This window comes from Xenopus laevis, chromosome 4L (genome assembly GCF_017654675.1).
Source record: "Xenopus laevis strain J_2021 chromosome 4L, Xenopus_laevis_v10.1, whole genome shotgun sequence".
NCBI classification, from domain to species: Eukaryota; Metazoa; Chordata; class Amphibia; order Anura; family Pipidae; genus Xenopus; species Xenopus laevis.
Genome location: NC_054377.1, coordinates 81,234,090 through 81,261,900, shown reverse-complemented (window position 1 = coordinate 81,261,900; position 27,811 = coordinate 81,234,090). Strand labels below are relative to the sequence as shown.

Here is a 27,811-nt window from a genome sequence, read left to right as displayed (position 1 = left end):
AAAAGAGCAATCAGTACTGATTAACTTTGAACCTCTAGATTCCACTGATGTTTATTTTAGAAATAGTTATTATAAAGCCCTTCACTGTACTATACCTAATGTGGAATGGGTTAATATTTAAACTATATGATCCTGCCACAGTCAAGATATTATATGCACTACAGTCAGCTTTATTCTAATTGTGTTATTTTCTTTAATAATTATGGAAAATGGGGGCTGTGTTAGAAAAATACGAGACAAATATTTACACAAATATTTCTTCTAGTCTGGGTAGAGCACATACAGTATAGCAATACCTGGATATGTTCTCCCCGTCATGAGATCAAATCTTACATCAACAAACAACATAAAGGTGTCATATGCAACTTTAACAAGGACATGTAATGGAATTAACATGAATATCTGAATATGAAAAGTACAAATCAAAAATAAAACACTGAACAATTCACAAAAAATCTCTAAAGATATCTCTAAAAATCTGATTGAGATCTGATTTACTAGAGAAAAAAATCTAAAAACCTCTAAAATTCTGCATAGTTAAAAAAAAGGTTCAACAGGATCAGCACATCTCCCATTGACTTTTATGGGATCTTGACTGCTTTTACTAAGAAAAGTTTTGTATTATAGTTTTTCGTGGTTTTTACACTTAGGGGTAGCTTTATCAATGGTCGAGGTGAATTTTCAAATGAATAAAATTTGAATTTCCAGCTATTTTTGTGTACTTCTACTAGGGAATAGTCTAAATTTCAAAAAAATTTGAAAATTCCAATATTGAAATTTATCATGTACTGTCTCTTTAAAAATTAGACTTCGACCATTTACCATCTAGAACCTGCCGAATTGCTGTTTTAGCCTATTGGGGGCCCTCTTAGAACCTATTTGGAGTCAAATGGTGGGCTTTGAAAAATCAAAGTTTTTTTTGGGAAAAACTTTTAATCGAATTCGATCAAATGCGCATTTCTACGTTTTTTAAATTCGGAATTTGACCCTTGACAAATATGCCCCTTAAATCTCACATTTTTTTTGCGTTTTAGAGAATTAGAAAAAAAAAATATTTAGAGAAAAAAACAATTTGTGAAAAAAGGAAATCCGAATTTTAATAAATCAGTCCGTAGAGTCCATTTGTATTTTGGTTGCTAGGATCTGTGACTAAATATCTGCAGGCTGGAATGAAGCAAAATAGGAATGCTAATAAATAAAATAAAAAACAAAACAAAATGAATACTGATGGGCAAATCTATCTATAAAATACCAGAATGTAATCTAAAGTTAAACCTCTCCTTTAAGCATGAACAGAATTACTAAGTTCCTCTACTATAGGGGGCAGATTTATCAAAATGTGAGTCTAGAGCACCTAAAACACCTACATTCTATTCATTCTTATGGGAATTTAAGAACTGCATTTATCAAATGGTGAGTTCTAACTTTCACCCATTGATAAATACAATTCTAAAGGAAACATGGGTGAGTTTTTATTTATTAACCTCTAAACTTACATTTTCATAACCCTGCCCCTAAATTTTCTTTTAACTCGTTTTGTTGTGGACTTATGTAATTCTGACATGATTTTTGAGGTTTTGCAGCTCAAACAACGTTATGTGCATTTTTTTTTTTATAAAAGAAAACTTTTTGTTGTTGTTCTTGGAGCCAAATTATAGCCTGGCATATATTTAATGCGTTGTGGAGGCACTTCTGGAATCATTTTCCTTATGCCTAATGGGATTCAGGCAAGATCATACTGGACTTCATCCATCCATCATAAAGGGATATAGCCATTGTGTTAAATTATCTCTATACATGGTCCATATTGTGATGTTGTGTATTTTTTATTATACAACATAGGGTAATATGGGGGAGGTCTGTATATACAGTAGAAGGAGTTTGTTCCCTCCAACTCAGCACAGTTGCCCAAGCCCCCTGCCACTTGTTTGAGATCATTTAGTTCATCTGGGCCCAATGGTTATACCCTATGACATCATATAACTGAATAAGAATATTGAATTGATGTTGGATTGCTGATATGACGTAATATTAAGCAGCAGGGTTGCCTGGTGTTTAGATTGAGGGAAGTAGCTCTCAGTACTACAAATAAATGTTTTGAATAGATGTATCCACTCACTGGACAAACCCAGTCATTGACTATTGTTAATGGATTCAGTCTTCTTTCTGGGTCTCTGTTTGGGTGTCAAAAAGACAAGATGACATTAAGCTGTCTTGCTAATATGGCTATGTGATGGTAAATGCTGTGAGTAGTGATTTGTGATGATATCGGACACTGCACATGATAGTGATAATAATTTTGTATATCGCTTCTGGTGTAATTTTCCATATATGTAATAATATTTGGTTATATGATTTCTACGCCACTTTCTCTATACCATGTGGAAGGGTATTGAGATTGCGCAATGTGAATCAGGACAGAGGGTGGACATTCCCCTTTAGTTTTAGTTTTCTTTGCCATAGGTTGTGTGTGTTTAATGCCAGTAGTTTTTTTTGTAATACCAGTACAATGCTTCCCTGCCTATTTTGTAAACTAGAATTGTAGTCTGAGCCTAATGGAAAGAGGCAGTAATAATATGAGGCCTAGGTAGTCAAACTCACATTCATGAAATTGAGCCTAGGACTGAATTCTAGTTATGGGCGAATCTGTGGCGTTTCGCTTCGATGAATAATTTGCAAATTTCCTGTGTAATTCGGCTTCTCGTCTTTGATGCCGGCGTCCTTTTTTTTTTGCGCCAGCGCACATTCGCCGGAGAAAATGCATCCAAGTAAAAAAAATGAACGAATTTTTTTCGTCAATTCGCCGTGTTTTCACGCCTGGCGAATAAATTTGCCCATCACTACTGAATTCATGAACAACTATAATTGTCATTAATCCTTTTGATTAAATGTTATTCCTTTGTTACTGCAAATGTCCTTTATTTACAGCAACGGTTTATGCTGCATTTTATGCTTATTCCGCTGTCAACCATAGAGAAGATGAAAAAATGCAGAATTAGGCTCTGAAAAAGATGACTTCTTGTATGTGTACATTCTTTGCATGCTTTAAAAATTCCCAATAACAAAATAAATATTCTTTATGCCCTTTTCTGCAATGTGTTAAGGTGGAGTACATATCTGCTTTCTTGTGGGATTCATTTATAAGGCAGTATCCCAGCAGATGGAACTGTAGCTTTCCAGTATTTGGGTCAGCTCCCAATTACTGTATGTTATTCAAGTAATTCCTACGTACTGTACACTTATTCCATGTGTTTATTTCACAAAAAATTACATCATTGGAAGCAGTTGCAATCCCACTTACTGCTCTTTTAAAATTAAAAGAAACATAAAGTAAATATAAAGAGACTCCGAATTAACACCTCCATTTAAAATCAAGGTACTTTTTTATGATCTTAATTTTCTGCATTCTATGAATCACACTCTTTTTTACATTTTCTCCAGTGTTTTTCTTGGCTTTTTTCATTTCTTTTGGCTGAAATGTACATAATGGAGTTTTCAAAATGGTTTTCCAATTGATAATGACCTTGTTTCTTGGCTACCTTGCTTGAACTTTCTTGTATTTGGGGCTATTAAGTTAGACAATATTTTGGAACCGCAAATGGTAATTCAGCTTGAAAAATATTCTGAATTGTTATGAATTGTTCCTAGAAATTATATAACCCTATGGATGTCCCAGCCCCTGAAATGCCTAGAAGCTGAGCTAGTGATGTGATTTTCTCTGCTGCAATATACAAAATTTAGAAATGAAATAGCACATTTATTGCAAATCCAATGTTTTAGTTGTGCTAGTCAAATGCTGAGAAAGTTTATGCAACAATATGGTAGAAAATTGATATTCTCAAACCATAATGTATAACCCACATGAAAAAAAAACTCTTTTTGATGCTCTTAGCTAATAGAGTTAAGACAGATATTAAGATAAGCAAGAAGTTTATGTCAAATAAAACTAACTTTTGTTTTATTGATCCAAGTCAGTAAAAATCAAGTATTTTTTATCTCATTTATTTAAAAGTAAATATTAATAAAAAAAATAGTTGAAGATGATTACTAATTATATATATATATATATATATATATATATATATATATATATATATATATATATATATATATATATATATATATATATATATATATATATATATATATATATATATAACCACAAAATACTTCTGTCATCATACAGAATATATAACTGAAAAATGCTATACTCAGGGGGCCACACCATACTGGATTTAGGGGGAGTGGTATTAGTATTTTGGAGTGCAAAGACCAATGGACTCTCAAAGTGATGCTGCATGCATAGTGGAGATGAAAAACAAAAACATATGGTTTGTGTCTGTTTTTTGCACTTTGTACCCTATAGTTCTTTTTAATCTTGTATATTGCTTATATATATGTATGAAGAGTTGGCTGGCTTACCAAGTTTACAACTAGAGTGGTAAAACGTAAAATAGAGAACACTATAAAATATTTTCATAAGAAAAGCTTATTACATACCAAGGTTTAGTTATGAGAGTAAGGCTGCAGGATAGAAATTGTTAAAGGCAAACAGTTTGGGTTTTCCTTTTCACACCATGACACCTGTGCAGCAGGGATTTGTGCAAATAAAACTTACACAGTCAACTTTATATATAGATATATATATATATATATATATATATATATATATATATATATATATCTCGAATAAGATCCGCACTCTCAGGTCTTATGAATATTGATTTTTTTTTAATTAAACCACTATATATATATATATATATATATATGGGATCAAACAAATCCTTCCCCTGTTTTTCTGTCTGTGACATCATCTAGCCCTGTTACTGGCTGGAGAGCCATCCGATTGGAGAGTGGGTGTGCCTGACTTTGGAGCCAAATGTACAGGGTCTCCAACAGAGCTTAAAGGGGTTGTTGTCCTTTAAATTAACTTTTAGTATGATATAGAGACTGATATTCTGAGACCATTTGCAATTGGTTTTAATTTTATTTTATTTGTGGTTTTTGAGTTATTTAGCTTTTTTTTCAGCCACTCTCCAGTTTTCAATGTCAGCAGTCTGGTTGCTAGTGTCCCAATTACCCTAGCAACCATGCATTGATTTGAATAAGAGACTGGAAAATAAATAGGGGAAGGCCTGAATAGAAAGATGACTAATACAAAGTAGCAATAACAATAAATGTGTAGCTTTACAGAGTGTTTGAATTTAGATGGGGTAAGTGACCCCCATTTAAAAGCTGGAAAGCATTGGAAGAAGGCAAATAGTTAAAAAACAATAAAAAATTATTTAAAAAAAATAATTAAGACCAACTGAAAAGTTGCTTGGAATCAGCCATTCTATAACATACTAAAAGTGAACTTAAAGGTGAACCACCCCTTTAACATGGGCTCTATGCTGCATCATCCAGCCAGAACCAGTTTTTGGGAGTCCAAGAGTGCAGAGAAGCTGTTGCATCTCTAGAAGTACAGAAAGAGCCCATCCTGTTCCATGCCAAGCTGCTAGAGACTCAGAAGGAGAAAGGTGCCACTGGTGAGACTGATCCTGCTGCAGAGCTGCCTGTAATCTCCAGTATGACTGCCTCTGAGAGCCCCCTGGTGAGTGAGCCACCCAAGGGAGCATACTGGCAAGGATACAAATGTGGGGCCCCAGTTTGAGGGCAGGTTTTGTGCATTTACCTGCTACGTGGGAGCAGCTGCTACGTTCTAAAGGGAGAGGTACTTTTGGGATAGCACTACCTGGGGTATAAGTGGGGTATAAGTGCTCTGGGGAAGGGACATTTCAATTGAACTGAACTGTGTGGTCATTAACTCCTTCCATAGGATTGGTACTTTGATAAAAAGGACTGTGTTGGAGAAACAGTCAAATACCTAATAGTGAGATAGGTAGGTCCCACGTGTCCCCAGTGCAGGAGTGCATTGTGTATTAGATTGCCCAAGTTCTTTCACTACTGTTTAATATAAAGTTTATATCTGTTTATATCTTTTTCTAAATGTGTGTTTTATTTTTCCTAGTGGAAATCCCCTGAGGTGTGCTCCTCAGTGTTCCCTGCGCTGTAAATCTCAGTTCCCAGTAGTTTTCATATGCAAAAGGGACTCGGGGCCCCTGGATTGCCAAGGGTTAATTGCTATTTAAAGAGACCGTAACCAAATTATATATATATATATATATATATATATATATATATATATATATATATATATATATATACACAACATATAACAACACGACCAAAAGCCAGTAAATGGCTAGCTAGGAACAGGTAGGAAATAATAATAATTATTTGTGTTCCACTAAATGTATGGTCTCTGCAACATGTTTATATTCAGTGCAGATGACTAGGAAATAAATTAGCAAAAGCAGCAAAATGTTGGGAACTGTAAATATCTCAGTATTTTCCTTTAAACAACCATTACTTGGGGCTTCTAATGCTCATTCATTTATGCATTGGTGTCTAATCCATTTATAAAATACGCCCATTTTTTTTTACACCACCCTACACTAAAATGTTTTTTTTTTCAGAAAGCTGAAGTAAAAAGTATTCCACCAATATAGTACAGGTTTGGGATTCGGAAACCCGTTTATGGAATAGCCATCTCTAATAGACTCAATTTCAATTAAATCATTCTGATTTTTTTAAATGATTAGCTTTTTCTCTGTAATAATAAAACCATAACTTGTACTTGATCCCAACTAAGATATAATCCATCCTTAATGGAGGCAAAACAGTCCTATTAGGTTTAATTCATGTTTAAATGATTATTTGGTAGACATAAGTTTGGGTGATCCAAATTACAGAAAGACCCTTATATGGAAAACCCCAGGTCCCGATCATTCTGGTTAACAGGTCCCATACCTGTAAAAGTTTCTGAACTTCAGGCAAAATGAAATATGTGATATGTGAGAAAAGTGTCGTATAGTGTTGACCAGCAAGGATAGAAAATATACTGAATTCATTCACCTGGGTTAAGGACAATTATTTCTTACTGTCTGAAATGCAAAGAGCAAAATGTTGATTTTTTTTCCATTACATTTGGGCATGTCCATTTTTTACAACTTTATGGGAAAAAATTATACGTTACATTAAAGAAGTGGTTAATTTGAAAATAATATTGAAACCCCAAAATGCATTATTAGATCTCAAGGATTCATTTCAGCTATCTCGTAATAGCTCTTCTAGGAAGATTACAGATGAAATATTGTCTTTTTGTTGGCTGGTTATGGCCGCTACTCGAAAGTCTATATTTTTGTGTTGGATTAGGGATAATCCCCCTTCTTTGAAAGATGTGCTCTCATATTTACATAATTGATGTATGCAGGAGGTAATTAGATTTAGGATGGATGATTCTATTCAGAGAAATAAAGTTAAATGCAGGTGGTCCCTGTATATTTCATCTTTAGATGCTACTAAAAAAGAATTTATTCTTAAACTGATGGGGCAAGATGTTTGCTAATGAACGAATTTGGTAACTTTATATTGTCTTTTCATTCACACAAATATTAATTTGTCATTATTCTATGAGATTTTTTCAAATTTATTTATCCTGCTTTGCCATGTCTTAATTTCTTTAAAAAGTACGGGTCTTTTTGTTTTGGACATTTCATGTTTATTGTTAAGTTCACATGAAAAAATAATATTTTTTTTTTTTGAACTCTATTCATATGAATTTTTCTTTTACTTTGGAACATTATAGGATTGTTCATATATTTAATTCAATGTACTTTAATGAAAAGTCAATAAAAAGAATTTTAAAAGAAAAGAAAGAAAATATACTGCTTTCCTTCTCCCTTCAATCCTATTTGCTGCGGTATGTGTGGCTTTGAACAAAAATTCAGTCTGTAAATTTAATGCAAACAAGAAAGACGCCTATCTCAGAGTAGTCCATCTAGGTTAGTCCAAGATTTTCACCGTATAGAATCAACACTGACATAAAAATACTTTTTTGCCAGTTCTGTATATTGTCTGCTTCAGAGTCTCAGTTTGAGCTGTGCCAGACAACATGGAGTACAACAATATCAGAGAGGCCCGGCACTGAAAGGTTAATGATGTATTATATTGTAACAATTTGTAATGTTTTTGCAGAGACTTCATTTACTGCAGTGGAAAATGACTGCCAAGTTGTGCCATGTTAAGCACTTGATGAAAGCCTGCTCTGTCTGTACAATTTGAACATCTATTCGCACCTGTTAAAATGTATATTTACTACTGAAACAACAAAAACCCATCAAAATTATTTTGAGGCCTTAACAATAAAGGATTTACCGAGAATTCCATTTAATATCTAAGTAAGCAGTTTGCTCAAGTGGGCACATAAGCTTGTGTCTCTGTAGGGTTCGGGTTGCAATTATCAAATTATGAAAAGTAAAATCAATGAAAATACATGCTGACCGCTCCATTTCTTCATAACTGATATTCCCCTATTGCACGTTCAGCTTTGTTATGAAGAAGCATAGATTTCTCTTTGAAACTCAGTAAAACAAATGTTAGCCATGCAATTGTGCACTCCTATTATTTCAGACGACCTGGGCCCTGGGAGAGTTGATACTTAATGTTTTGGCCTTAAATGATATCTCTTTTGTTTGTCTGCACTGATTTCTTAAAGGGACAGTACGCCAATCTGTTTTGACTTTGAAGCACAAATTATTTTGTATTCTTATGTAGTCAGCTAGAAATCTAATAAGCCACTTGCATCATTACACTCTTCTCAGAACACCCCAAAGCACACTCAGTTTAGCTATACACAGATTGGCTGCTTTGCTAATAGAGATGCTAAATGGCACCAATTGTATGTCAGGACCAATCAGAGCCTTGTATTTCATAATTTTTATTTGACTGTTTAAAGGAGACATATAGGATTATAGGCAATTATAAGTAATATATGGTGTTGCTTTTAAATGGTGCTAAAATTAATATTATATTTGAAAATAGCCCCTGGAGCTATGAGCTCCCTATAGTTCTCTGGTCCCTGTTTGTGTTTCAAATGAGAGGTGGGCGTGTCCTAATGGTCCCTGCACAGCCTGGGAATTCAGGGAGCAGGAAATGGAAGGGAGGGATTATTAGGGTTTTTGCAGAAATATTAAATAAATCAGCCTGAAACACACCTTTTTAAAGCACAATTCTTCTATATCTAAATGGGTATAACGCACTGGTACATTCTTGTTTTTTACATAAAATGTCTCCTTTAAAACAGTTGCACAACTGGGCAGCAAATTGGCAAATGATGTTCAGACTCAGAGTTGATAAATGCAAGGTAACACATTTGGGCAAAAATAACAAAAATGTCTAAAATAAATGTCAGTATGTTGGGGGGCTAAATAAAAAGGTTACTAGACTTTGTAAATCAGTGTCAGTCAGTAGGGGACACATAGTATAACCCCAGGTAGAATTGCAAACACATTAAGCGGTACATGAGTTTCAATTTAATAAGGCCCTTGATCACTGGACTATTCTATACACCAGATCTTTCCAAACTATTGGCATGACACCCTAGTGGGCATAGATTATTAGTTTTGGTGCCTGTAAATGAACATTATTATACAGCCTAGGTGCGTCACTGGTTATTGCAAATGATGCATGGAAATGCCTTCCAGTAATTATGGTGGAACTAATTCCAGAAAAAGTAAGATTTTAAGGGCAAACACACACATTCTTCACAACACAAGTCCAAATGGAATATATCTAGTATTTAAATAGCAGATCTAAATGTGCCTTTAAGCTCATATGATTGATTATATTAAGGGGCAGATTTATGAAGGGTCGAATTGAAAATTTTAAGTAAAAAAATTAGAATTTTTAGATATTTTTGTGTACTTCGACTATGGAATAGTCCAAAATTTGATTTTAATATCGAATATCGAAATGTATCAGGTACTGTCTCTTTAAAACTTCGACTTCAACCATTCGCCATCTAAAACCTGCCGAACTGCTATTTTAGCCCATGGGGGACCTCTTAGAACCTATTTGGAGTCATTTGGTAGACTTTGAAAAATCAAAGTTTTTTTGAGGCAAATCGTTGATTCGAATTCAATGTGCTAAAACTTCAATTCAAACGATTCTATACAGCCTATTCACCCTAAGTTAAAAACTTCGATTTTTTTAATACATTTCGACTGGTCTTTTTTTATTTGAATTTCGAAGTTATAAATTTTGAAATTCGACTCTTGATAAATCTGCCCCTATATGTTTCTTTATGCCCCCATTCAGTAGCACCTCTTGCTCTGTGTAGACAGCAATTTTTTTTTTTTTTTTTAAAAAAAGTCAAATTTTCTTGCTCCAAATACATTAAAGTCAATGGGAGTTTTTTTCTTGTGACAACTAGTTTTGTCTCTACAACTTTTTTATCTAAATGCATTAGTAAATGGGCATATAAAAAAATTAAGTTGAGTAGCCCACTGACTATACTGACTAAACCACTAGTATACCGCATTTCATACAGACAATAGTTACAAAAATATTAAAAATAAATCTGAGTGCAGTCTGATAAGAGACAAGACTCACAATTTACCCCTGTGGCTAGTCATTCTTTCAGAAATATAATTTAACTAAATTGATCCATGATACTGCTAATTTAATGGTGTTTACTATATGTTCATAAATGTTGTTGAAAGGGCATACAGATACTGGATGTATAGCCTGGATATTTCTTCATAAATCCTGATATTATGGCTAATGGAAGTCATTGGATTTATTTTGCTTTCAATCCTGATTTATCTTTTATATTTCTTGCTTTTGTTTTTCTTTTTTGTTTGGTAAGTTTGAGCTGTGTCCATGTTGGACATGACTGTTTTAAAATTAAAACTCAATAAAAAGATAATAATGTAAAAAAAAAGAGTGCTCAAACCACTCTATTTGCTTGGGTGAAGTTATGAGGAAAAACATTAGAGAGAGAGAGAGAGAGAGAGAGAGAGAGAGAGAGAGAGAGAGGCAGAATAGCAAATTAAATAATAGAGAAATGTGCAACAAATACATGGTTAAGTGCTGTGTTACTAAGAGTAGTTGGATTTCCCTTTGATATTATATTTCAGTACAATACAGCCATGGACAGGTTATATTAGTACATATCCTTATATCCCTTCTGATCAGTCGAACAGACTGTATGAACATGATTTATATAAAAACATCTGGTTCCCAACTGCCTGAGACAGGCTGACCCTTTTGTTACACCAAGTGTAATTCATCATTTGAGGACATCAAAAAAATATGCTGAGTGCTAAACTGCAGTTTGTTTTTTCATGGGGAAGGAAGGATTATTTTCGATGCTTTGTTCTCTCTCTTTCTCTTTCTTAAAAGAAAATAAATACATTTCATAAACCTCATGAAGTTTATATTCGAGCCAACACTATCGCAGGCGCAACAACTTCTTTAAACTCTAAGCCCTACGTTAGAACACTGGTTCAGTTATATACAGCCCAGCATAATAACAGCATTTTGAAATGTGTTCTATGCTAAAAATATGTTTCCTGATGAGTTTATATCCAAAAAAGGTTGCTCGATATTAAAATGCAAGCTTGTTTTGGAGACACTAAAGGGCTTCAGTAAAGAATTAAAATTGAATATTGCGGTTCCACTGTTTTCATGTGTTTTCAAGTACACGTGTATGAAATTATACATTTGTGACCCACTATTTTGGCTATAAGTGAGATGGGATAACATGTACTCAAATTCAACTTGCAGGTCACTCTCATCAAAAACACCTCACTGTTGCAGATTGCTGGCTAAAAACAAAAACACTCTCTTTTAATTAGGGATGCATGCAATCCAGGATTGGGTTTGGAATTCGGGCAGGATTCTTTCTGCACGCCCGAACCAAATCCTAATTTGCATATGCAAATTAGGTGCGGGGAGGGAAATCAAGTGACTTTTTGTCACTAAACAAGGAAGTAAAAAATTTTTACGCCCTCTCATCCCTAAGTTGCATTTGGAAATTTGGATTTGGTTCGGTATTCGGCCGAATCTTTTGTGAGGGATTCAAAATAGTGGATTTGGTGCATCCCTACTTTTAATGTACGTTTACTATAGTTCAGAAAGCAAAATCAAGCAACTATACATACTGTATGCTTACATCATTCTAAATGCACTAGTGTCTCGACCAGTGATCCCTAACCAACCCATTGGATGTTGCTCTCAGTGGCCTCAAAGTAGGTGCTTATTTTTGAATTCCTGGCTTAGAAGCAAGCTTCTGTTGCATACAAAAACAGGTGTACTGTCAAACAGACCCTCCAGTAGTTTGCCAACCCACATAGGGCCACCCCTGTGCCAATCACAGCCCTTATTTGGCACCCCCAAAAACTGGTGCTGCTGCTCTCTACCTTTTTTTTATATTTGAATGTGGCTCACGTGTAAAAAAAATTTGGGGACCCTGGTCTAAAACAATCAAATCAATAAAAGAGTGATTAGGCTAAGGCAAATATGCACCATGTTACTAAAAATGTTTACTGTTTGTGCAAGTGGTGCTGATGGATCTCAAATGTATTTCTTAACAGTAGTTTTCAGAGCCAGCAGTAATTTTGCCTTATCTCTCCCGTTAGGAAAAAGTGCATAAGCACTAGTCTTACTGATTACACTGTCATCAGTGATCTATTCAACATACATTGAAATTCCTGCTTATGGAGTAGTCTACCAGATTGTCAAGACTGATGATCTGATTTGTGTATGACCTATATTGCATTTCAGTCATCAGTAGCACTTTTGCCAAGGACTGCTAAAGGTCCTAATGATGCATAAACTGTGGGAAAAAAACCAAAACATGTAACTAGGGGTACTGAGCGAAACGCCAGTATTTAAACTGTTTACCTACATGTCTGTATGTCTGCCCAATGACATTATGAAATTCCATATTAAAGGAAAACTATGTAGCAAAGCATTTTGGACACAAAACCTACTACAGCATGGGTGTGCATAGAATTATAGAGCAAAGCTCCACTATAAATAAAAAATTACAGTTAATCATTAAATGTAATGCAGAGCACTCAATAAAACAAAACACATGCATATGTCATATTTGTGCGTGTGTAACGTGCTATATTTTTAATGCAATGTTATTTGGCAGTGATGTCAATCTAAAATAAAAATGTATTTAAACTTTATAGGGACAATGTAGTATACAGCTCTTTGATTTTCTATAATTCATAGGTTTGTGCACAAGTGGAAATTACACTCTATATTCCCTTTCACAGGATGAGACCCATACTAGAGTTAATTTCATCAGGAGATAAGTTGCAGTTTTTGTAAAACCAGAGCATCCAGAGGAATCCTACACAAACAAAGAGAACATACACATCCCATGCAGATATTTCTGTAGTCAAACTCGAACGTAAGGAGGTGGCAGATTTGCTAGCATTGCAGCCTTGCGGAACCACTGTGCCTCTTTGCTTTTTCTGTATGGGAATTACCAAGAAGTACAACTTTTGTTGTGTATATTGTGTATGTGGGGTTCTGTATCATCAACCACCAATGATTAAATAGTAGAAAAAAATTATTTATAACTTCCAGAAATATGGTTTCCAAAATATTCTCTGGTTTGTGGGCAGGAAAGAGATCCAGTCATAAACATTTGTCTCAATAAAAGGTAAGCTGTCTCTTAAGGTTCAGAGAAATGACTGATTCCGCTGAGGTATTTTCCCTCAGTATTTGCTGCCCAGTACCCTATATTCATCAAGCAGTCGCTTCTTCTCAATAAATACAGGGTATATGACAAGCAATTTGTCAAGGAGTTGTAACTGTTTTGACAGCAATTTCAAAGCATCACTTATAATAATAAATGTACCTTTGAGTTTAATACCACTAAATTGGAAAATACCTCTAGTATTGGTAGTTTTTGGACTAATGTTAAAGTAAACAGCAAACCTATTTTTCAGACATTTAATGAAAAATAACTTGGTCTGAAAGATCAAAATAAGCACATTGAACTGAATTGAGCCCTTTCACTGTTATAGATTGTTTTTCTAGGCTGAGTATTGGCATGGAGAGGTAGTGACAAGAGAGCCTGGGTGAATTGCCAAGCCATCTCTGAGGTCTAGCCTGAGCTTCCTCAGCATGTGGTTGCTTCTGCTATACTGTAGATTGAGTATGAATGTTATGAAAACTGAATGTATCATGAAATGCACAGTTAAACAAAACAATTTTTTTATGAAAACATGTACAAAATATTGTTTCACATAATAAGAATAGATGCCAGGCTCCTTTAGGGCGGATTATTTTTGGGAGCACTAAAGTCTATAAATATACTATTACTTACAATGCTGTATTTTATATACTGAACTGACTGCACCAACAGATAGATTTTAGCAGCTCTACAAAAGTAATGAGCCAGACCTTCAAAGTTGTCCACAGGAGCTCACCATCTTGGATCTTGTTAGGCCATCTTTTGAATGTTCTAGTTAAACATAACTGGGATTAACCAATAAAACAGGAGGACCAAATTAAAATCTCTGCTGCAGTATATGAAATGCATAGTTTATAAAAGGGAGCATTTTATTTTACACTGACAATATTATAAAACTATTTTCCATTTTCCATGATTGCAGTGTTAACACTACTGGTGCACTTCAGCTTTAAAGGAGAAGGAAACCCCCTTGGCGCAAAACCCCTCCCCCCTCCACCGTGTTGCCCCCCTCCCTCCTCCCCCCTGGCCTACCTGTCCCACTGGGCAAATGCCCCTAACTTGTTACTCACCCCTCTGCGCAGGTCCTGTCCACGGAGTTCACAGTCGCCATCTTCTCCCACGCGCGTCTTCTTCCTGCTTTGACCGGCGTCTTCTGGCGCATGCGCAGTAGATCCGTACCGGTAACTGTTCCTACTGCGCATTCGCCAGAAGACGCCGGTCAAAGCAGGAAGAAGACGCGCGTGGGAGAAGATGGCGACTGTGAACTCCGTGGACAGGACCTGCGCAGAGAGGTGAGTAACAAGTTAGGGGCATTTGCCCGGGGGGACAGGTAGGCCAGGGGGAGGAGGGAGGGGGGCAACACAGGGGAGGGGGAGGGGTTTTGCGCCCAGGGGGTTTCCTTCTCCTTTAAGCATATCTGCTAATGCAAAGAATCTGGGTGCACCACTTATAAAATCTATATTTCAGAGTTATTCTGAATTCTGAAAATCCCAAAATCATAAAATTCAATGGACTTGGTGAAGCCATTAAAGTGTATGGGAATAGACTAGTGTAAAATTGCATAAAATTGGTTTAGGGTATATTTATTTAGTGTTTAATAAGTTGGTATTGTCAGCTGTAGGCGCTCTTCCTTCAATTCGTATTTTATATTCAAACTAGTGTAGCTAGTAAAGTTGCACAAGAATGCACTCACTAGTTGCTAGATGTTTCAGTCTAAAATTTGTATTGTGGTTTATACAGTTTTTACACAGATTTTGAAATATAAGCCCAAGTGTATTTCTTACAGTATTCCCATATATTATGAATACTAAATAGCTACATGTGACATAACCAGCATTATTCATAAGAAGTCCTTGTTAAATATGTGGAAAGAGTTTAAATGAGATTAGCCTAGTTACACACCATAGAGTTTGACAGCAACAGATACATGCTGTAGTATGTGTCTGAATTGATTGCTTAACAGTCATGCAGCACATCTGCTTTACAGGTGGCCGGTCTCAAGAAATTACCCAGAAACCCTAAGGACAGCCCTTTATGTTACAGTTATCTTAAACCTCCCTATTTAAAGGGAAATGTTGAGTCACTTAAAAAAACACATACATCAGATGCATGTTAAAAAGATGTTGCCATCTCACAACTTTAAAACCAGACACATGCTAAGACTACACTCTACAGGGCTAATTACCATTTAAATTAGATGCATGCTGCAGACTTTCCTTGTGATCCTCAATTATAACATGCTACAACTGTATATTCTTAAATAAAACACCAAACTCTAGTGGACTTTAAAACATCAATTTTACAAATGGCCTTCATTATTTTTTATCAATGTTAAAACATTTAATGCTTCTTATTTGGGTGTTTCCTAAACCTAAGCATTAGCTATTTACCACCATTATATATGAAATATTCATGGTTTCTTATCCACTAGGACACATTTTGAGGTCACATTACAATTCACACACAGAAATAAATGGAGCTATTGAACAGATATCTTTAGGTCCACATCCAGACCACAATATGACCAGGTTATATTGACTTACATGCAAGATAAGGGTAAATAGGTGTATGCATACTGTACAACATAATGAAGAAAGGGGCAGTGTTTGGACACTGACACCGTGGCTGACTTATGGACAATTATATTTTAGTATTTTATTTGCCCACTGCTCAGTAGTCAAAGGTTATACATATACTGTACAGCACATTTTGCAACTCCTGAAATTAGCAGTTGTTGAGCATACAGAACTGACTGACGTAGATCTGAGAGTGTGAATGCAACATTTGAAAAAGCCTTCTGTATACTTTCTGTTAATTAAGGATGGTTGTTTTTTATTCTGTCTGCCCAGGAAACCAAGTCATGTCTCCAGGAGCTTCCATAGGGAATTGTCTAACTGCCACAGCTGCCAAAGAACTTGGTCTTCCAGAAGGACTTCCAGTGGCTGCTTCACTTATTGATGCCCATGCGGGAGGTTTAGGTATGTAAATGCTGCACAGAAACACCTAACAAATAAGAGTACAGATACTTTAGATTTGCTAAGAAGAAATCAGGCAAGGATGCAGAGAATCCTTACATAATCATGAATTCTCTTAGATCCCCAGTGTTTCTCAGTGGATGGACAAGTTTTGTCCCCTGAAAATAAAAACACCAGACTGCCATAATAAGTTTACTCCATTGCAAAGTACAATTGCAAATGTTTATTAGACTAGAGCAGAGTTGTCAACTGGTCTAGAGGAAAAGGTTGAACAGTTCTAAACTAGAGTTTTCATGATGTCAAGTCTGAAAAAAAAATCTGTATCCCCCTACTGTAATATCAATTATTTTGTGATTGAAAACAACCAGCTCGAGCAATAGTGAAAGGTCATCAGCTCTCCTTTAATTTTCCACACTTTTGCACAACCACTGCTAACAACTCTTGTACTTACCACAGATGATAGACAGGCGGACAGACACATAGATAGATCTAGATTGTGCAAACATATATGAATACATGGTTTACAAAATATAACAGTGCTCTTGGCTTTTTTCTTTTTTTTAATATTCTTCTTTCCATATACCAGAGTGATTACATGAGGACACAGGCTATCTACATGGACTGTCTCTTTCTCTCTCTCACACACATATGCACATGCACACTCATGCACATGCTTATTTGTAATTTTGGCCCATAGGTTGATGGACCACTTCCTGTCACTCTTTAATATAGTGTTTGGAAAGGGGTGTAACTTCCCCTTTGGTCTTCATCTGTTGATCTGTGGTGGATGTTTAAGGGAGCCTGGGATCAACAAGTCCCAATAAAGCTGTCCTAGAGGGACAGCCCTTCTAGTGTAAGTTGGAAAACAAGGACCGCATGAATGAGGTTTAGTCTGTAAGGATTTAGTTACTGTTACAGGACATTCGAGGAATGTGAGACAGACAGAACTAACGATAAAAAGCAGCCTGAGCTCCATACAGAAGGCATATAAGGGGTATAGCTCTCCCTTAGGCTGCAGTACTGAAGAGGTAATCAAGCTAGTGTTCTTTCCTTGAACCATTTCTACTGTTAGGGATCCAGACCACACTTTGTAGAAACCATAGAACATGAACCTTCAAATCCTAAACTGTCTCCACAATGGCGTCCCAGAACCTGGCTCTAGTTTGACTGTACTGCCATTTTACAATACTACTTGTAAGTGTAGTGATTATTAACCCTGTGGTAGAAAAGATAGGGTTAAATATATTTATATATACTTTAAGGATTAGAACACACATTGTCAAATGTAAAATATTCATTTTTTAATGATTGTCTGCAGGTGTCATTAAGGGGGTTATTTATTGAAGTCCAAATTTATCAACATTTTTTCTGAAAAAACTCCAAATCCGCAGTGTTTTTTTTTTGCCTTATTTATTAAAACAGTTTTCCGAAAATTTTGTTTGCTGGAAAAAAACCTGAAAAAAATTAGTGAAAAATACGAATCGTACAATCTTTGTATAAATTCAGATTCTATACTAAAAAAAAAAAAATGTTTGAGTTTTTGACATTCAGAGTTTAGTAAATAACCTCATAAATGTGTATATGGAAATATCCTTTCTCTTTTCTGTGAACCATAGTGAGAAAAATTCCTGAGAGATTATATAAAAAAACTAATTCTCAACACTGTAGTGCTGGCATTAATGAGGGTATGCACTGGCTAGCAGAAAAATGTCCCCCATATTTATAAATACAAAAACTGTCTTTTCTCAGCAATGCATATTCAATCAAACAGAATAACTGCATTTTTGTATTCATTTACATCAGTTATAACCATATCTCATTGTTGCTATGACACCATCCTTGGCTTTATTTATAGGTTACAATTCAAAAGTGCCATACTGTACAGTGAGATCACAATGTTACTGTACAGAAAAATCTAACATGCCCCTTGGAAATCAATTTTTAAACATGAAAGATATTGAATGTATTACTTTTTTTCAAGTACAGCTGATTGGAATTGTGAAATGTTACCCCTTTTATAAAAATCTAAAAGCAGTTAAAAGGTACATGGGAATTTGCTTAAACTATGGCTTTCTCTTTGGAAATGAAATCCAGTGGGACCTGCAGAACATTAGAGGTCTGCTCTTGCTGAGAAGGTGATGACAGCCTAAGGAAATGCCTAAATTACAATCATTTTCCAATAACATAAAGATGAGAACTAGTGCCCTAGCTGCAGGTACACACTGGATCCATAGTTAATATGAAGTGGTTACTTGCAGCTGTATTTTAGGCATGTGCGGCAGTTAATCAGGCATTTTTGACCACAGCTGTTAAACAAGTGGCTCTGTCAATTAATTGCTGGTTATAAAAGTCAATGCTTATACAGCTGTTCTCATTAAATCTAAATCTGCTATTGCAAGGGCAGAATATAATATTACAGCATAGAGCCTGGCTGGTGATAATAGATTTGCAGTTGTACCTAAAGGTGTTGTAACATCTTCCCATTAATTGAACTGAAGAATTAGGCCTGCTTGGTTGTTATTAAATTTACAAGGACAACAAACTGAAAAATGTAGACGCTGCTTTGATTCTGTACCCAAGTCCCTTGTAGCTATTGATGCAACCTACTAAGCAGGGACCCTTGGAATTACCATATGGTTCTGACTGACCATTATCCCAGTAAGTCATCACTGCAGACTGCAGGAGCACATTGGTGCTTGTTGTAAGGAACATAAAAGACACAGGTACCTTTCTGAAAAGCCTCATTGTATGCTCTGTTTTGCATCAATTTTAGCTCTTTGCATAAATAAGCCCAATACTGTATCTGCATGCTCCATACTGATAATTAACATACCCCCAGTATTAAAAACAGCAGGACTACAGTATTGCATTATGGGACATAATGTCTTTTTTAGTGATAATACCTTATAAATAATAACTGGTTACACCACTTACATCATAGATTGATAAAAATTGATATTTAACAAGTGTTGTGGGATCATAGCTGCTTTGGAACAATACTTCATCAAGAATGATTAAATATTATTACTATGACATTATCATATTATTACTATAACATTGTCTGATTTCTTTTGTGATCTAGTTTTAATCATTATTTCTTTTATTGTATTTATTTTGACTAAAGGTGTGATTGGAGCCAGTCTGAAGGAATATGGCCTAGAGGGGGAACATCATCCAATCACATCCAGATTAGCCCTGATTTGTGGAACATCTTCATGTCATATGGGGGTAAGTATTCATTGGACATGATGTCCAATTTTGTTTCCACTAAACAAATCCTGAGTTTATTTGTAAATATTTTTTTTATATTTATTATGCATAATGCAGCAAGAAATCAGAAGCAAATTTTAAAAACATTGTATTACAAGTATGGGACCAGAATGCAATTTGGATCACCATACCTTAAGTCTGCTAAAAATCATTTAAAAATTAATTAAACCCAATAGGATTGTTATGCCTCCAATAATGATTAAATATATCTTAGTTGGGATCAAGTACTGTTTTTTTATTACAGAAAAAAAGGAAATCATAAAAATAGAGTCTATGGGAGAGGGCCATCCTCTAATTCAGAGCTTTCTGGATAACTGGTCTCCGGATAACTGATCCCGTACCCGTGTATTGTTATTCATATGGAGTGTGAATTGTAATTTGGTATTCTGGAAATGATGCAATGTAGGAATATTTCCCCTATGAAGTTGGAAATAAAAAAAATCCAGATGTTCCATGAAAATGTAAAGGCACTAGACTCAACAGATTTTAATGTGACCACAGAACTCAGAAGTTTAAAAGTAAAAAACAAAGTAAACATAAGCATTTATAAGCAATATGACTCCACTCCATCGTCCTTCAGCCTCATGCAGCAGCTTAGCTACAAATTCCCGATATGTGAGGAAAGAGTATCAGCTATAGCTGAAGGACGATAGAAGCAGTATTTCTGCAATACCTGGTGGACTGATTAACATCATAAACATTTAAGTTGACAGTATGTTATTGCATTCAGTACAAGAATAATGAGAGGGTGCAGTAAGTTGCAAGGGCTGCAGGTTGTAAATGAATGTTATGTTTGTTATTCCTTTAGAATGCATAAATGACAAGTCCAATGGTCCATAATGATGTTATAATTGTATTTCTGTGACAATAATATACAGAGTAGAGATGCACCGAATCCACTAAAAGATTCAACTGAATACTGAACCGAATCCAAACTATAACTTGCATATGTAAATTAGGGAAATAAGGAGGAAAGAGAGTCAAAAATGTTTGACTTTTGTGATGAAAAGTCATGTGATTCTTTGGTTTCGGATTTGGTTTGACCAGACACTTGGATTCGGCTGAATCCTGCTGAAAAAGGCAACATCTTGAACCGAATCCTGAATTTGGTGCATTCCTAATACAGAGCAAATATTTGCATGAAGGTTGTTGATTTTTGAGACACACTGCTTAAATCACAAAGGGAAGATGAACCATGGTCAAGAACGATTTAAAAAAAGTTGCATAGTTTATAATTGTAAATGGCAACCATGTCTATAAGATGTAAGAGCAGTTATAGGTATACAATGCAAACCTAGGGCTAAATGACATCCTAAATGAAGCCTCTATTCAGTCTTAAGATTTCACCTACTCTAGCTTGTTCATTCCAGCATTCGTCAGCAATTTGCATTCAGTTCTGATTTCAATTGTTTTCATAAGTTCTAGTAACCCACAGAACTCAATCAGCAGATATAATGTCAGCCTACTGTTTGAAAGCACACATCTAATAGGTTGCTAATAGTTAGCAGACCTGGAGTAAACTGTGTGCCTGTTCCTAAAAGATATAGCATCATTGGTCATTGCTTCATTTTCCCAGCCTAAATGGTCTTTAGCTTTGTTTAAACACCTGCTGGTACTTTGGTACATCTTTATATGCACAATTTATTACAGCATTTTCCAAACACATCACATTGTGTTCCATGCAGTGTGGCACATATCATATTTCTTGCTAATTTCTTCTCAGTTTAAATACATTTCAATTACTTTTTTTTAAAGAATGGAACTTCTGTCCTGGAGAGGCTCTAGACATGAACCAAACTCATAAGCGTGTCAGTTATAGTTCTCTGCTAATTGTAATTACTAGTATTTTACAAATTAGTAATCTCATTATGAATCATGTCATGCAGAAAACGCATCCACATTTGCAGTGTGTTTCTCCGTGTAATATTTGATGTGGCTTTAGTAAACCATAACATAACCCACAGTCAATCAACATGTAAGTAATGTTCATTACCTTTAAAAAATTTCATTACAGACTCAATAATCAGAGACTATTCTGCATTCAATAAAGTACATGCATACTGAAAAACAGGCTCTGTAAACATTCCATTTTTCTACATCTTTTGCTTTTATTAAATCACACTCACTGTGATACTGTACCTGGAAAACAGCATCAAAGTCATCTATGATCTGGTTCTTCCTACGCTTATTTTCATCTAATTGATTTCAAATTTTTAACGTTTACAAAGAATTTATATCAGGACTAATTTTAACTGCAAATTGCTTTCCTAAGGTTAAACCTTAACTATAGGGGCGAAAAGCAAAAGATACAAAGGAGCCTCGCACACACAAAATTATGCATGAGATTTTTGCCTTTTATTATGATCGCCAATGCATCAACTTCTCAGGGGAGATAGCCTTACATTCATCATGATACAAAATAAATGTGCAAACCAATAATTTAGTTTTAAGAAAATCCTTTGTCCCAAGAAACAGAGGCTAATTTTATTAAAGGTCTAATTTTAGTGGTACAGGTATAGAATCCCTTATCCGGAAACCCGATATCCAGAATGCTCCGAATTACGGAATGGCTGTCTCCCATAGACTCCATTTTATCCAAATAATCCACATTTTTAAAAATAATTTCCCTTTTCTCTGTAATAATAAAACAGTAGCTTGTACTTGGTCCCAACTAAGATATAATTAATCCTTATTGGAAGCAAAACCAGCCTATTGGGTTTATTTAATGTTTAAATGAATTTCCAGTAGACTTAAGGCATGAAGACCCAAATTACGGAAAGATCTTGTTATCTGGAAAACCCCTGGTCTTGAGCATTCTGGATAACAGGTCCCATACCTGTATTAGAGCTTTTTGAAACCATGTTTAAACTCTATTTCTCTAAAAAACACAAATGCCATGAAAGGTATTATACGTTCCAAATATAAATCTATAAATAAATATCAGGTTATCACATGTACAGTATAAGGTACTATGGTAGCAAGGCAAAGCGCCAATCAGTTGATCATGGCTTAATTTACAAAACTGGAAGAGGTTTTTTGATGTTACTGTTCTTTTAAAAAGAGAATAAAGGAGTGGCAGCTGCCTTCCTGTAAACAAAATTTCAATTAGAAAATGGTGTCTGAATAAGAATCTGGCAGATACCTGCAAATTTGAAAAACTCTAAAAAAAATATATCTGTTTGAAGCAATGGGAAGAATTAGAAGTTTAAATCAGTTGAGAAAAGCCTAAGCAGGATGGCATATGTTGCAGGTGAATGTATTTGCTTTGGACGAAACCAAACTTTCTTCAGCCAAAATGTCTGATTGCGCTTTTCAAAAGCAGTGTTTGTAAAAACATATCCCAAATATGATGTATGGGAAATCATTCATTTTGTGCAAAGCTAATTCTAAGTTGTGGGTTGGCTACCAGTAAGAGTAATAAAACACTTTTTTTTACTGTCATAAAATGTCTGATAAAGAAATCAAGTTAATGGAGAACAGACTTCTACAGAGACTACATTGAAGTGTCTTTAACCACTTCAGTTGCAGTTTCCTGTTTTTTTTTAATTGGATACAGCTTAATCTTAATGAATCATATATACATTCTTCACACTTCTACGTTTTATGCAGTCAGGACTGGAAACCCGACAAGTCCACTCAACAAGGACAAGTGGAAAATTGAAAGAAACATTAGTAGCTAACATACAGTTGGCAGCTACAGCAAAACCTCCAGGGAAGTGAAACTATCCATCATCATTTAGCTTCATAAATATATTAGCTGTTTGGAGTTTTATAAAAAAAAAAAAAAAAGAGGTAAATCTTGTGTGCTGTGTGCTTTTACTTACTGTATATACTGGACCAATACTAGGTAATACAATAGAGAATGATTGCTTTCCTCTCCTAGAGGGTCTGTCTTACAGCTGCTAGCCTAAAAGCAACCGTCATTCATCATCCATGTTTCTATGTAGTCCTTTCATTCATATCTACTTATACTACAGAGTAGCCATGAATAACCTGTAAAATACTATGGGGCAGATTCACTAAAGGACGAAGTGACTAACGCAAGCGACAATTCACCAGAAATCCCATCTGCAGGGACATCAACAGGCGTAGAGGACAATTCGCTAGCAAACTAGACCGTCTCTAGCGAATGTTCACACCCTATCACCAGGCAACTTTTCGCTCTGGTGAACGGTCATTACAACGCAAATTTACCTTTTACTTTGCCACCTCAAACCAGGCGAACTGATAAAACAAAGCTACATCTTCCTCAATCTTATGTTAGTGACATCATATCCTGTATGCCGAAAATTCATTAAAGTTGTAAAAAAATGCTGGCGACTTTTACTTTTTTTTTAAAGCAGAATGGCCTTCAAAAGTCCGAACTATTAAAGATTTTTGTGTTAACATTTTTTTTCAGACATTTGAGGGTATTGCCACATTTGTTTTAAGATGGGCTTATGTGTAAGACATTAGAGGATCTATTCTGTCTTCATTATGGTTCCTAAAAAGTGGCCACTTCAAGCATTTGCACCAACATCACTAATAAAGACGCCCATAAGACTTTTATGTATAAGTCCTATTCAAATTGACCTAAGTGTAAGAGTACTAACAAATGAAATTCTCCCACTGCCAAAGTATCGCTAGCGAAAATTCGCCAGCGTTCGGATGCTGAGAATAAACTATCCATTCTAGTGAATTAGCGTAGTGGTAACGAATTTGCCCCTGGCGAGGTAGCGCAAAGTGTGGCAAAGCAGTCGCTGGTGAAAAATTCGCCCTTTCGTGAATTTGCCCCTATATTTACATATAAATGCTGCTTGGTGTTGTCATCAGATTGGGCTTTTCAATGGTCTTTAGTTATGTCACTTGTGCCATGTTCTGACTCGTTATTATAAGAGAAAATATACCCAGGGTCGGAGAAGGCTGGAAGGACCCTGTGAAAAAACCTAGTGGCATAGTAAATTCAAATTAGTATGTGTACACTTAACCAATTTGTTGAATTCACTAGATCTAGAAGCATTTGTTTCTTTGAGGGCACATTTCCCCTGTTGACACTACTAATGCACTGCAAGCAATTCTTTTCTTTCTAGAAAAGCTCATGTAATCTCAAGGCATAAAATGAAGGCAGTCTGGGTTTGGCAGGAGAATGCAAATTGCTGGAATGTGCAATACCAGCCAGAAAGTAAAGTAGAGGAGGAATAATGAGTTTCCATGGTTTGGTCTAGGCCCATTGGTTCTATTGTAAGCAAACCTCTATGTTGGTTTAGAGAATTCTGTGGAATAGATACTTTGTCATGGGTTTGTGAAGGTAAATTGAAATGGTATGCACTGTTTTAAATAAAATAAGTAAAGGTAAGAGATTGGTTATCCAGAAAGCTCCAAATTATGGGAAGGCCATCTCCCATAGACTCTATTTTAATCAAATTATTCTAAGTTTTAAAAATGATTTCCTTTTTTCTCTGTAGCAATAAAACAATACCACGTACTGGATCCAAATTAAGATATAATTAATCCTTGTTGGAGGCAGATAGTGATTGGAGAATCCGTGGCGTTTCGCCCAAAAATTCTGGAATGTATCGCAAAATTTGCGAAGCGTGTTGAAGTCAAGATAATTTTGATGCACGACAATTTTGACTGAAGTGTCAATTTTTATACATGCGACTATTTTGTCCAAATGCATTAAGTCAATGGGTGTCTGAATAATTCTGACATGCAACAATTTTTTTGTCACGGGGGATTTTTCATCTGCGAATTTTCGCCACAGTTTCAAATTTATTTACTGGCACAAAACGTGGTAGTTTGCTGCGAATCCATGCCTGCCAAATGTATTCGCCCATCACTAGAGGCAGAACAATCCTGTTGGGTTTAATTAAAGTTTAAATATTTTTTTAGTAGACAAGATATGGAGATCCAAATGACAGAAAACTCCCTTATCTGGAAAATCCCTGGTCCCAAGCATTCTGGATAACAGGTCCCATAGCTGTATTAAATATATCACACCTTGCATCTTATGCTTTTTCTTTCAGATTGTACTCTCTAATGAGCATGGCCCTCTTTACCTTCTGTACCTGTCATTATTTGTATGCAGTCTGTATGTTTGATATACTGTACAGTAGTCACACTTCTGTTGTGCAGCAATGTGGAATATGCTGACTTTCTGTAAATACATGTTATTAATAATAATAATTATAATAACAGCAGTGTTTTTGAAGTAATGTGTAGAAGAAGAAGAAGGAAACGTGGGGAGGGGTTGCACAAGCGTTTCTAACTGAATGCAGAGCATGGGAAGCCTGTGTGGTCAGGCTGGCATTTTAATACTTTTACATTTCAGGTACACAAAACTCCAGTTTGGGCAGCAACAAAACCACCTTTGTGTGATTTCTGGAGAAATGCAGAGAGTGAATGCTCCGTGTGAAAAACCTCGGGCACTCTTTGTTGTGGTTTTGGCAAATGAAAACAGCCAACTGTCAGGAGGAATTTAAGAAACAATAAACAGGAAGGGGGTGTTGTTTGTGAGGAGTCTAGTGTTTGCAAAGATCCATCGTGGGAAGTATTTGAAATAAAATCTCATACCAAGGTTTGCCATATTGGATAGGTGCCTGTTTACTGCAATTGAAATAGTCAAACTGTGGGCACTTGTTTCATGTACAGTCACGATTAAAATGTATTTTGTTAGTACAGCTATGGGACCTGTTATCTGGAATGCTTGGGACCTGGGGTTTTCCGAATAACGGATTTTTCCGTAATTTGGGTCTTCATGCCTTAAGTCTACTAGAAATCGATTTAAACATTAAATAAACCCAAATAGGCTGGTTTTGCTTCCAATAAGGATTAATTATATCTTAGTTGGGATCAAGTACAAGCTACTGTTTTATTATTACAGAGAAAAAGGAAATCATTTTTAAAAATTTGGGTTATTTGGATAAAATGGAGTTTATGGGAGATGGCCATTCTGTAATTCGGAGCTTTCTGGATATCGGGTTTCCGGATAAGGGATCCTATACCTGTATTGCTGTAATCATGATTGGCTAATTAAAATGGAGAAACCAATAACTCAATTCTCGTATAATAGAAAGCAACTGCGCAGTACTAAAGGATACAAAAACATTGATCAAATAAGAAAATACTAATTGATAGATGAGTTTAAAACAAAACATGTTACTATAAAATGAGTAACTCAAATGCGATACGTCGCCACCTAAAACCTGCCGAGTTCATGTAGAAGTCAATGGCAGAGGTCCACTGACCTATTTGAAGAAGTTAATAGCCTTCCTGACATCCGAGTTTTTCCCTGAAAAAAAACTCGGATGTCAGGAAGGCTATTACCTACTTTATAAAAAGCCATCCAACCCCTTCTTAAAGCTTTCTAATGTATCATCCACTATGACTAATTCAGGGAGAGAATTCAACATCCTCACAGCTCTCACTGTAAAAATACCCCTTCCAAATATTTTGACAGAATCTCCTTTCTTCTAATCAGAATGGGTGCCCTTGTGCCAGCTGGAAGGCCCTACTGGTAAACATGGCTGGCTGGGCACCTCAGGCAACTCTGCCAGCCACGTCACTCCTCTCCCCCCACGTGGCCGTGCTCAAACGAGGACTCAAGTGTGCAGCCTTGCGCAAATGAGCGAGGACGGGCCTGCGTCAGTGAGTGCCTCCGTTTAACCTTTATCAATGGTGGACTAGGGGTAGGCTGCTTATGAGGTATGTGTCTGGCGCCCCCCAAGCTTTGCTCCCTAGGCATGTTCCTCTTCTGCCTACCCCTAGTTCCGGCCCTGCTGGTAAATAAAGCATTAGAGAGATTATTGTATGATCCCTGTATATATTTATACATAGTTATCATATCACCCTTTAAGAGCCTCTTCTACAGTGTATACACCCCCAACCTGGCCAGTCTTTTTTCATAGCTGAGACTTTCCATACCTTTTACCAGCTTAGTTGCCCTTTTCTGGACCCTCAGTGACCACCCGATGAAACTACAACTATG

At 35.8% G+C, this 27,811-nt stretch overlaps 1 protein-coding gene across 4 annotated transcripts in view; it reads left to right on the top strand.

Moving 5' to 3' along the window:
* Positions 1-27,811, top strand: part of fggy.L (FGGY carbohydrate kinase domain containing L homeolog) — a 128,174-nt gene that overhangs the window by 57,029 nt on the left and 43,334 nt on the right. For all 4 annotated transcript variants that reach the window (XM_041589343.1, XM_041589342.1, NM_001093701.1 and 1 more), the window contains 2 exon segments: positions 16,450-16,578; positions 19,700-19,803. In XM_041589343.1, the coding sequence (XP_041445277.1) occupies positions 16,450-16,578; positions 19,700-19,803 (233 nt within the window).